This window comes from Manis javanica, chromosome 4 (assembly GCF_040802235.1).
Source record: "Manis javanica isolate MJ-LG chromosome 4, MJ_LKY, whole genome shotgun sequence".
Classification (NCBI taxonomy): Eukaryota; Metazoa; Chordata; class Mammalia; order Pholidota; family Manidae; genus Manis; species Manis javanica.
In genome coordinates this window covers 158,120,087-158,132,482 of record NC_133159.1, presented here as the reverse complement: position 1 = coordinate 158,132,482, position 12,396 = coordinate 158,120,087, and the positions used below count along the sequence as shown (strand labels likewise).

Here is a 12,396-nt window from a genome sequence, read left to right as displayed (position 1 = left end):
TCATGGTCAAAGCGGTTCCTACTTGCTCAAGCCTGCCAGTTCTGGGAGGCCTGGTGAGAACCATCTAGGCCCTCAACGGAAGGCTTCCCATAGGAGGGGGCTTTTGAGCTGAGCCTTCAAGGATGGGTGGAATTTCCACGAGGATCCAGAGAGAAGCAGGTTGCTGTTTCGGGGGACTTATCTCCCCAGAAGGCAGTATTTAAGCGCAAACTACAAGGTGCGCGGGGACCCACTCCACCTCAGGGGCCCGCCAGTCCTCGCCGACTGCAGAATTTGCAGAGTATTAGCCACGAGGGGGCGGGGTAAGAGGGGGCGGAGCCGAGGTGGCAGAGTTGGTTGGGGGGGCGCGAGAAAGCTTCATAAAGCCACAGCAAAGGCGCCGCGCCGCTAGTGACAGCGGCCCGCTAGAGAGAGAGCCCGGGAGCTGCCGAAAGCGCGCCCGCCAAACGCGGGCGCAGGACCCAGGCGTCCGAGCCCGGGCTCCGGTGGGGTCCCCGCCCCGCCGCGTCAAAGGCCACCTTGGCCATCCGACCTACTCACCTGCTGCTGCGCGGAGAGGGGCCGGTCCTCGACGGTGGAGGGAAGGTGCCAGCCCACCCCGGATGGGCATCGTGGAGCCGGGCTGCGGAGACATGCTAACGGGCACCGAGCCAATGCCGGCGAGCGACGAGGGCCGGGCGCCTGGCGCCGACCCGCAGAACCGCTACTTCTACCCTGAGACAGGCGTGCAGGACTCGGCCGACCGTCGCGGGGGCGCCAGCCTGGGGGCGCCGTACGCCGGGGGCGCCCTGGTGCCCTCCCCGCCAGGCCGCTTCCTCGGAGCCTACGCCTACCCACCCCGGCCCCAGGCCTCCGGCTTCCCAGGGACGGGCGAGCCCTTCCCGCCGACCGCGGGCGCCGAGGGCTACCAGCCTGTGGATGGCTACGCGGTCCCGGACCCGCGCGCCGGACTCTACCCGGGGCCGCGCGAGGACTACGCGCTGCCGGCAGGGCTGGAGGTGTCCGGGAAGCTGAGAGTCGCGCTCAACAACCACCTGTTGTGGTCCAAGTTTAATCAGCACCAGACGGAGATGATCATCACCAAGCAGGGACGGTGAGTGGGGCGCGCGCCGGGAGCGCTGCCGCTCCGCCAGCAGGTGGGAGCCTCCGACCGACCGCCGAAACGAGGACACTTTTTCTTTTCTTTTCCTTTCTTTCATCTTTTTTTCTCCTGCCTAGACTTTGCTCAAGTCGCCCTGTCCCATACAGCTTTGGCGTCGGTTTTGGGGGTGCGAGGGGAAGGAGTCGTATGAAGACAAGAAAGTTCTGGGGGCTCTGTATACACCAATAGGCAGAAGTCAAAGGGAATCCGGGTGGGAGAGCATGCAATGGGCGGCTCACATGGCTTAGGGGAAGGGTGCCTATGGTCTCACCCAGAACTGGTGTGTGCCCCTGCCCTGCTTTCTGCCTGAAGGGGGTCGCTGGAGGCGGAGGGGGCGCCCGTGTTGCTGCTCTGACAGGGCAGGATGCCTCTTAGCCTCTCAGCGTGGGGAGCTGGAGTGGAGGGCAGCCTTGCAGTGTGGGGGGCAATAACCCAGCCTTCCTGTCCCGGGGCCCCTCTGCCTACCTCTCCCAGCTGGTCTGCTGCTGTTGCACACAGGTCAGCCTTGGGGGGTGGGTACGACTGGGATTTGGTGACATGGAGAGGCAGTCACCAACTTTCCTTTCCGGTAGTACTTTGGGATCATATGTCTGGGGTGTGTGTGTGTGTGTGTGTGTGTGTGTGTGTGTGTGTGTGTGTGTGTGTATGTGTGTTGCAGGCTGGTGGGGAATAAAATGAGGGTGGGGGTGACAGGTCCCTCCCAGGCACAGGCCCCTGCCCTGAGGGTACTAATGCCCATGGGCCTAAGCAGGTGAAATTAATCCATGGGTCTCAGCCGGCAGCCAGTACCACAGTCTGTCCCCTTGGAGGTCTGTCCTCTGAAAACCTGTCCCCCTGTGCAGATAGTCACTGGTCCAAGGTCTATCCTGGTAACCCATGGCTCTATGGCTCTTAGGGTCCTGAAGCTGATTGCATGTGGGGTAGGGTTTGGGGCCGATGGTGCTGCTTCCGGAGAGAGCCTCCTGCATGGGGAAAGAAAGAGAAACTTGCAACTTGTGTGGTATTTGTGTAGTAAGCAGCACTCTGAGTGCGCCCTGCCTGGGTCTGGTGTGTGTGAGTGTGTACCCACCCTTCCCAGTGGGAGTCCAGGTGGGCAGGGGACCAGAGAGAACCTCCGTGTGGAGGGGCTGTGTCATCCCTGAACCCAGGAGGTGTTGAAGAACAGATACCAAGTGTGAGGCTTGGGGAGGGAGAGTCCATGCTGGGCCTCGGGTTTGGCATTTAATCTGGGATTGCTGGAACATTCTTCCCTCCCAGTGATTTCTGTGAGGTGGCCTGGGATTGAGGGACCTGTCCACCAACCACAGATGGCTTCAAGTTGCTGAGCTGTTCCCCTTTCCCTGGGGTGAGCCCAGGAATGTTCACAGTTTCTTTTATGGCATGGCCTAAAATCCTAAGCCTTCTGATAATTCTTCTCTTCTCCCTACAACCATAGCCCCGTCCAGGTGCACCTAAGCACAGCCCAGACATCTAGTCCTATTGGGTCCGTACTGGAGGAGACCCAGAAGATCCTGTCCAGTCTCCTTCATGCACAGACAGGGAAATGGGCCCTGAGATATTAAGAGACTCTTCTTCGAGCACACCTGTCACTGGCAGAACATACCAGAACCCAGATGATATCTGCCTGGTGTCTTTCTCCAGCCCCCCACGGCCTGGAGTAAAAAGAGCGGCCCACACTGTCCAAAGGCCTTGATGCACTCAGAATGCTTTCGCTTCCATTATTTCACTGTGTGCTAGGTAGGCCAGTGGCTTCCCCATTTACAACTGAGGGCACTGAGGGGCAGGGATAATGGGTAGCTTGTACTTGGTCACACAACAGACCTGAACTCAGGCCTCCACTCTGTGGGAGAGTCAGGGGGCTTTGCACCCTGAGGCCTGGCTGGGTCTCCTCACAGCCTGTTGCTGGGCTCTGCCCATCCAGTCCCGTGGGATGGGATGGATGGAGCATCAGTCAGAGCTTCAGGGATCAGGCAGGTGCTGGGCTGACTGGTGGGCAGCCCGAAGGCCATGTAGGAAGGTGTCTTAGGGGGACATGTCTCTGAGTGTGGGTGGCCATCTCTGCCATGATGGCCTCCCTCTTTCTTCATGTCCCTGCTGAATAATTCTCTCATGACAGGTTTTTTTTGTCTCCCTTACATCCATACACTGTCTTTTATGATACAAAATTCTAATATACACAAAAGTGAAAAGAAAAATGTAGTTGGCCTCCCTCTACCCATCACCCAGTTTCAACAGTTGTTAACACCATACAGTCTTGTTCTTCTGTATCCTCACGCACTTCACTGCTACCCTTCCTGTCTGCAACTATATTAGTAATGGTGTAATTAGTAAGTAAATGGTAGATATTATACTATTTCATCCTTAAATATTTCTCCATGTACCTTTGAAAATGAACACAATACCATTAGCGAACCTGAAAGGAAATTCCTAAATATCATAAAATTTCTCTGATTGTTGTGTGTGTGTGTGTTTTGCAATCTTCATGCTTTCCATCCATCCTGAGGGACTGCTGCTTTGGACATTGTGGGATTGCTGATGAAATGGGGCAGTAGCCCCTCACCGTTTCCTTTGGTGCCTCCCCTTGGATCAGGCCTTAGGGGCCCCCATGATGGGTTGGAAGGGACAGATGACACATGATCCCCAATTCAGCCCAGAATCACCCACCCGCATTTCTGAGCTTGGGCTTCAGTGATCTGGGAAGTCAGCGGCCATTTCCTTCTGATTCTGGTTTCTGAAAAGCAAGGCTTGGGCTCAGAGCACAGCTCTTTCTGTCCTTCTTTGGCAGGCAGGCCTGTCCCTTCTTGGGTTCTAGTGACTTGCCAGTCACCACCGCATCACCCACAGCCTTCTTCCTTTTTGAAAAATCCTTCCACCCAGGGCCACCCACAACCCTGCAGCCTTTTGCCCTGGGCTGACTCATTCCCTCCTGGATTGTGCCTCTCCCACCCACTAGAGACCCATCCCTAGTGTGGACAGGCAGCACAGGCATCCTCTTCTCCATGGGCAGGAATGGGGTGGGGAGCATGAATCCCAGGTCCAGAGGCTGGTCCAGGCAGCTCAGATAGGGAGACAAGGGGACATTGAGGACAAAATGATGGACTAGCTACCTGGAGACTTTGGTGTTCAAGTTTTTGTGCTTGTGAGATTTGGGGTGCCCGGATCTGAGTAGTGTTTCTGTGAGGCAGCGTATGTGTGCTGTGAATGTGTTGGCAAGCATAAAATAGTTGGTGGTAGACATTCTCAGTAGAGAAAGAGCGGGCCTGGTATCTCTGTGTGTGTGGGTGTGTGGGTGTGCATTAATTGCTGGCAATCCCCATTTTTCTGGGTGTGATTAGTTGATTATTATAATTAAGATAACTTGGGGTAGCTCTGTTGTTAAGTAACTCAATTTGCACTGTGTATGTATGTGTGAAGTTAGCTGTTGATAAAACAATTTCAGCCACACACAATCCTTGATCCTCACAGACATGATTTTCCCTTCTTTACGTTCCCAACTCTGAGAACTTTTTAGATCTTTAAAATTTTTTCTTAGTTTTAAAGCTGCTGGCTTTATTTTAAAGCTGAATTCATTTCTCTTGGGCCTGGTGAAAACAATTTTGCTCTCTGTTCAGCTGTTTGCTACTGGCTGTCTGACTCCGATAAAGTGGGTCTGAGGTTGGTAGGCAAAGGAGAGCCCTTGATGCCTGAGCGTGCATTTTGATAGGTAGCAGGCAGTGGCAGGTCACCCTCCGAAGAGGTGGTACCGATTCACACTCCCTCCAATAAGATTCGAGAGGACCCATTTCCCTACAGGCTCCGTCAGCATTAGATATGATCCAATGTAACTGATAAAAACCATCTCTTCTTAATTTATACTTAATGACAGTGAATTTGAGCATCAGAGATGTCAGGATGGGGGAGGGATATGAACACCCTACCAATCATTTCTTGGCGAGATAGTTCTTAGGGGCAGCAGAGAAATTTGGGTCTTTCGATCCTGTCCTCTGAGAACACTGGTCTGTTTGGGGGGCTCAGTTTGGCACCAGACCCAATTTCATTCCCTGTTTCCTCCCCAGCAAAGTGTCATGTACATCAGGGACTATTTTAGGTTTCTACCTGGTAGTGATTCTAGACATTTAGGGGGAAATTGAGACCTCCCTTCTCCTCTCCCTTTCCCTCATCCTCTTACTGTGTCTCCTCCATTTCCCTCTACTAGTGATAAGCAGGATGGAGGGCCACGGGCACAGCACATGCTCTGAGCTTTGGAGACCCCGACCTGCTCTCCCACCAAGGAGCCATCACCACTCCTCTCCAAGCCTCAGTTTCTTCAAGTATAAAATTGGAAATAACACTTTACATTTCAAAGGACTGGTTTGATGAGTGGGCTGCTGCATAAGTAGAGGCACAATGAATATGTTCCTTCTCTTCGTGTTTTCCTACAGGTTTGGACAAAAGCTAGTTACCATATAGGAAATGTAGGAGTGACCTGACCACTGTGGGAGAATGAGTTGGTGGTAGAAACTCCCTCAATTGTTCCAGGCTTCATCCCTAACCTCTGATTTCTCAAGTCATTTGGCCTGCCGAGCCCCTGGGACCAGAGCTCTGGACTATTGCTGGGGGTACTTCAGGCCAGAGGGCTCTGACAGCGCTGGGCCTGGGAGAAGGTGGGGTGGAGGTGGGGCTGGAGAGAGGATGAGCTGTTTCACATCTTTTTAACTTCTTACCAGCTCTCAGGGGAAAGATGGACAGGAGTTAGTATCTCCATTTGCAGGTGAAGAAATGAGGTTTGGCTTGGAAATTAAGTTATCCAAGGCCATAGGGCCAAGTAAATCACTTTTCCTCAGCCCAGGAGAGTCTGGGGGGAAGACAGGAATGTGACAGTCTCCTCCCAGGAGCTCTTCCCAAGATTATTAGAGGTGTTTCTCTGGGACCCTCTGGGGACTAGGATCTACTCCAAAGTGTTCCTAAGCCCCTGAACGCCCCCTCCCCAGGTTTCCTGACTCATGGACCAGTGCTTTCTTTCTACCCTGCAGGGTTTTGTGCAGGAATGAAAAGTAATCATGAGTATTTGATGCTACCATCCTAAAAATTCTTCTTTCCTGCTTGGGTTGGACAAGCAAGGCTAAACCTTTGAAGCTGGTGATGGCACTGGTGCTGGTACTGACAGTGGTGGTAGTGATGGTGGTGGGAGGGTGATGGTAGGGGGCTGGTGATAGAGGAGGCAGTGATTATAGTGATGTTGGTGATAGGGGCGGTGATGGTAGTGATGGTTGTAGTGATGGTGGAGGTGGTGGTGGTAGTGACGGTGGTGATGGTTGTAGTGATGGTGGAGGTGGTGGGGGTAGTGATGGTGGTAATGGTGGTAGTGATGTTGGTGATAGGGGCAGTGATGGTGGTGATGGTTGTAGTGATGGTGGAGGTGGTGGTGGTAGTGACGGTGGTGATGGTTGTAGTGATGGTGGAGGTGGTGGGGGTAGTGATGCTGGTGATGGTGGTAGTGATGTTGGTGATAGGGGCAGTGATGGTAGTGATGGGTTGTAGTGATGGTGGAGGTGGTGGGGGTGGTGATGGTGTTGGTGGGAGTGGTGATGGTGGGGGGGGGGGTGACAGAGGAGGCAGTGGTTGTAGTGATGTTGGTGATAGGGGTGGTGATGGTGGTGATGGTGGAGATGGTGGTGGTAGTGACGGTGGTGATGGTTGTAGTGATGGTGGAGGTGGTGCGGGTAGTGATGGTGGTGATGGTGATAGTGATGTTGGTGATAGGGGCAGTGATGGTAGTGATGGTTTGTAGTGATGGTGGAGGTGGTGGTGGTGGTGATGTTGTTGGTGGGAGTGGTGATGGTGGGGGTGGGGGTGACAGAGGAGGCAGTGGTTGTAGTGATGTTGGTGATAGGGGTGGTGATGGTGGTGATGGTGGAGATGGTGGTGGTAGTGATGGTGGTGATGGTGGTAGTGATGTTGGTGATAGGGGCGGTGATGGTGGTGATGGTTGTAGTGATGGTGGAGGTGGTGGTGGTAGTGACGGTGGTGATGGTTGTAGTGATGGTGGAGGTGGTGGGGGTAGTGATGGTGGTGATGGTGGTAGTGATGTTGGTGATAGGGGCAGTGATGGTGGTGATGGTTGTAGTGATGGTGGAGGTGGTGGGGGTAGTGACAGTGGAGGTGGTGGTGGCAGTGACGATGGTGGTATGATGGTGGCGATGCGGGTGTTGGTGATGGTGGGGGGGGTGGTAATGGAGGGGGGAGTGGGGATAGTGATGGTGGGGGTAGGAGTGGTGATGGTGGTGATGGTGGTATGATGGTGGTGATGGTGGTGATGGGGTGATGGTGGTGGGGGTGGTAATGGAGGAGGCAGGGTAGTGGTGATGGAGGTGGAGGTGGAGGTGGTTGTGATGGTGGTGGTGGGGTGGTGAGGGTGGTGGGGGGGTGGTGAGGGTGGTGGTGGTTGTAGTGATAGGGTGGTAGTGATGGTGGTGGGGGTGGTGATGGAGGAGGCAGTGGTTATAGTGATGGTGGTGATGGTTGTAGTGATGGTGCTGGTGGAGGTGGTGGTGGGAGTGATGGTGGTGATGGTGGTATGATGGTGGTGATGGGGTGGTGGTGGGGGTGGTGATGGAGGAGGCAGTGGTTGTAGTGATGTTGGTGATGGGGTGGTGATGGTGGTGATGGTTGTAGTGGTGATGGAGGTGGAGGTGGAGGTGGTTGTGATGGCGGTGATGGTGGAGGTGGTGGTTGTAGTGACAGAGGAGGTGGTGGAGATGGTTGTGGTATGGGAGTGCTTCCTTCTCTGAAGCTACTACTCTGGCACGGTGGGAGGTAATGCAGCCTCCAGCCTCACCTTCCTCCACTCTTCCTGGGAAGCAAGGCTTTGAGCATGAGGACTGTGCTCAGTGGATGGGAAGCTCCATCTAGGGGTTTAGCTGCTTCTCTGATGGCCTAGGCCTGGGGCAGGCCATCCTTCAGACATCAGGTCCAGGGGGATGGGGCAGGGAGCACTGGGGGTGAGGGCCATAGGGCCCATAGGGCTAGGTGTGTGTTACCACGGTGGAGAGGATAGATGGGGACTGAGGCATGGAGGCTTGCAAAGAACTGCCTGTGGGGGGCTGGCTTGTGGCTTTGACCCCTTTAGGAGGCAAACTAAGGTTCAGGACAGTAGTGTGCAGTTCATGTCTAATGACTGACCCTCTGAAAGAAAAAAAAATTTTAAACCCTGTTCACTGATTTCCATGGTTTAAATACTCCCATGACGGCTGATTTCAAGCTGCCCAACACGGTTTCATGAACTTCAAGATGGGGAGGGATGTGCAGTAATGCACATTACCTAGTATTTCCACCATGCAGGCTCTGTAGACGTAACTATCCTCAAGAGCAGAGATGATAGTGAAGCATAGTAAAATAATTGGAAGTGGTGGTTTTGGAGTATTTATTACTTTGGTTTATAATATAATGTGTTTAATTGTAAGTTTATATAATTTAATGTTCAGTCATGGCTGTGTTTAACAACTAGCTGGCAGAATTCCCCATCATTTCCAGTTGGCTCTCATGAGGGATGGGAGCCAGTTCAATCATGCCACTGAAGGCCTTTGCACAGGGCTGGCTGCCCGCGGGGCTGGGGCCTGATGGATATTGGCCGGTCTCTCTGTTCACCCCAGGCGGATGTTCCCATTCCTGTCATTTACTGTGGCTGGGCTGGAGCCCACCAGCCATTACCGGATGTTTGTGGACGTGGTCTTGGTGGACCAGCACCACTGGCGGTATCAGAGTGGCAAGTGGGTGCAGTGCGGAAAGGCCGAGGGCAGCATGCCAGGTACGAACACCCTTGAGAGGTGTGGTCGCTCTTATCTCAAAGACTGGGCGCCCCCTGGTGGATCCTGGAGAAACCCCTAAACCCCTGTTCCCACACCTGGGATTTAACTCCCATCCCACTGCTCGCACCCATTCTGCTTGTCATCTGTTTTCTTCTTTGCTGTAGCCTGTCTTCTGCTCAGTCCTCTGAGCACACCTCCTCTTGTCCTGCCCTGTGTGGTGCACCCCTTGCATCTTTTTTTGACCATCCCCTCACAACAGGCACAGGAGCCCCACCACCAGAGATCTGGTCCCAGGGGCTGCATACCAAAGAGGTTCACTGTCCACAGGAAATCGCCTGTACGTCCACCCAGATTCCCCCAACACTGGAGCCCACTGGATGCGCCAGGAAGTTTCATTTGGGAAACTAAAGCTCACGAACAACAAGGGGGCCTCCAACAATGTGACCCAGGTGGGACCCCTCCCCACAGGCTAGCCCCCACCTCCCCTGAGGCCACAGGTGGTCCTGTAGGCTGGTTCTGTTCTATAGAATCGCTTTTCTAGAGGACTCTGGGTCTTTTCCACCCACCTTGGGGGGAAGCTGAAGGTGAAGAAGCTGAATCTCAGGAGGGGACAGGGAGCCACATTCAGGCTGATAGAAGCCAGGGGTGGTGCAGGTGGGGGATGGGGGGAGGTTCTTCACTGGATCCTGGCTGCCACTGCTGGGTGCCGAGTTGGTCCGAGTGGTCCCAAGGAACAGGTACAGTTTCTCTAGGTTGAACAATCCTAGTCAAAGTACCCTTACCCCTGAAAAGTCCTGGTTATGCTAATACCTTGGTCACAGTGGGTATCTGTGGGTAGGAAATGGGGCAGGAGGACAGAATGGTGCCCCAGAGGGGCTGGGGACCACAGTTGGAAGGTGTGGGAGAAGTTACAGGGAGCAGGCAGGGGAATGGACATGATGAGCTCAGGGTCCTCTCTAGCAGGGGCATACGGCTGGCCGTAGGTGGGGTGGGGGTGGGGGGACCCCTCATGCTTCCTCCCTGCCACCCCACAACCACTTTGCTCCCTCCCAGATGATTGTGCTCCAGTCCCTCCATAAGTACCAGCCCCGGCTGCACATCGTTGAGGTGACGGATGGAGAGCCAGAGGCGGCCTGCAGCGCTTCCAAAACGCATATCTTCACTTTCCAAGAAACCCAGTTTATTGCGGTGACCGCCTACCAGAACGCAGAGGTGAGGGCTGCCGGGGCTGGGCCTGAGCCTGGGAGGCGGGGAGACAGTGCAGAACCACATCTTCCCTGGTAGAGATTTTGGAAATTCCCTAGTCCCAGACTCAGGTGACTCTATTCCCCCTCTCTCTAGATCACTCAACTGAAAATTGATAATAACCCTTTTGCCAAAGGATTCCGGGAGAACTTTGAGTCGTAAGTGCCACTGGGTTCAACTCACCTTTGCAGCAGAGGGCCTCCTCTTGGTTCCTCCTGGGCCTGGGACTCTAGACATGTGCTCTGCATGTCCCCTGAGGGTGGGAAAGGGTGGGGTGGGTGCAAGCCAGGGAAGGAGGGTCCCGGGAGGGATGTGCAATGGGCAGTCTCATAGGTGACCGGTTCTGTTTGACTCCTGGTTTTTTGCCCCCTATTTTTTTTAGCATGTATGCATCTGTGGACACCAGCATCCCCTCCCCACCTGGACCCAACTGTCAATTGCTTGGGGGAGACCACTACTCTCCTCTCCTACCCAACCAGTATCCCGTTCCCAGCCGCTTCTACCCCGACCTTCCTGGCCAGGCCAAGGATGTGGTTCCCCAGCCTTACTGGCTGGGGGCCCCCCGGGACCACAGCTATGAGGCTGAGTTTCGAGCAGTTAGCATGAAGCCTGCTTTCCTGCCCTCTGCCCCTGGGCCTGCCATGTCCTACTACCGAGGCCAGGAGGTCCTGGCGCCTGGAGCCAACTGGCCTGTGGCCCCCCAGTACTCTCCCAAGATGGGCCCAGCCAGCTGGTTCCGCCCCATGCGGACTCTACCCATGGAACCTGGCCCTGGAGCTTCAGAGGGGCGGGGACCAGAGGACCAGGGCGCCCCCTCAGTGTGGACTGAGATCACCTCCATCCGGCTAGAGTCTAATGACTCAGGACTGTGCGAAGGAGACTCTAAGAGGAGGCGTGTGTCCCCCTATCCTTCCAGTGGCGACAGCTCCTCCCCTGCTGGGGCCCCTTCTCCTTTTGATAAGGAAACCGAAGGCCAGTTTTATAACTATTTTCCCAACTGAACAGATGACATGGCCAAAGGAACAGAAATAGTGTCATTAGGTTGGAGGACACCAACTAACATAGACAGCAGACTCAGGACTGAGAGGCTCCCCAGCTCCCTCTGTCCCTTCTTTTGTAGTTGGTTGACAAAGAAGGGGGCCAAGGCTGATTCTGGGGTTTGCATCTTGCTTCCTGGCCCCCATGAAACCCGAGAGGAGTGTTCCCTTCCTCTCCCTTTGCCCCAACTACAGACGTTTACCTGGTGCTCCTTCTGGCTGTGGGTTCTCAGCCCAAGAACAGAAAACAGAACAAGAGCCTGGCCACAGAGGAGCTTTCTCCCTCCTGGGGGTGCGCGTGCGGTCCGTGCGCAAGGGGGGGTCTGGAGACCGGCGCTTTCCCTTGGCGGACTTTCAGTCGTTTTGTTTGCATGTGTAAACTCCTGGTCTGAAAAGAAAGATCTGTGGATTTTGTAACAACAGCCATCCAGCCAGGGGCCAGGAGAGGACGCAGGTGACCCTGGGCAGCTGGCCTGGGCCCCACCCGCTCAGAAACAATGGGAACCTGAGGAAGGGGCTGGGGAGGGGGCATGGTACGCTTGGTGAGAAGCAAAGTCTTGGGGGTAGTGGCTGTGGGTGCGCGTGTGCTTTTTTCTTTTTTTTTTCCTTTTTGGAATGGGGGAGGCTATTTATTGTACAGAGAGTGGTGTCTGAATGTATTTCATTTGTCTCCATCACTTTCTGAAAATAAACATGAAACTGTCAAGTGTGTCTTGCTTGGGTGCCCGGCTGGGGGACATGCATGGGGACCCTGCTGGACATGGCAGCCACATCAACGCTGCCGTCGGCTTTCCAGCAGGACCCACAGTTCCTAAGAACCTGGACCTCCTAGACATCCCAAGTGACTTCATTCAGGGGATTGCCTGAGTTAGAGCAAGGCCACATGTCCTACCTGCTGTGCTCAGGTTGTGGTTGATGCCACCTCACAAGGCATCTTGGGACAGAGAACCATCGGGCCCTCTGCCTGTTTGTCCCCTTGACCTGTGGAGGAGGGTCGTGAGGGCAAGGCCGGAGGACCTGCGGTTGGGGTGGGATCCTGCGGGGCCAGGCGGCCTTGATTTCTCTCTGCATTTCTAGCAAGCTTTGGTTCTCCTTTTAGGGTTGTTTGAGGGTTAAAGGAGAAAATGTAAATCAGACCACATGATATTGCTGTTTTTATAGGTCAAGAATGAGCAAATATTGGCAA

The 12,396-nt window shown here is 54.5% G+C and overlaps 1 protein-coding gene across 1 annotated transcript; it reads left to right on the top strand.

The window, feature by feature from the left end:
- Window positions 1-372: 372 nt before the first annotated feature.
- On the top strand, window positions 373-11,916 carry TBX21 (T-box transcription factor 21). Its single transcript, XM_017659369.3, has 6 exons — window positions 373-1,093; window positions 8,773-8,927; window positions 9,256-9,377; window positions 9,982-10,140; window positions 10,270-10,331; window positions 10,556-11,916. The coding sequence occupies exons 1-6, from the start codon at window positions 603-605 to the stop codon at window positions 11,172-11,174; spliced, it is 1,608 nt and encodes a 535-aa protein (XP_017514858.1). The 5' UTR covers window positions 373-602; the 3' UTR covers window positions 11,175-11,916.
- Window positions 11,917-12,396: the final 480 nt, after the last annotated feature.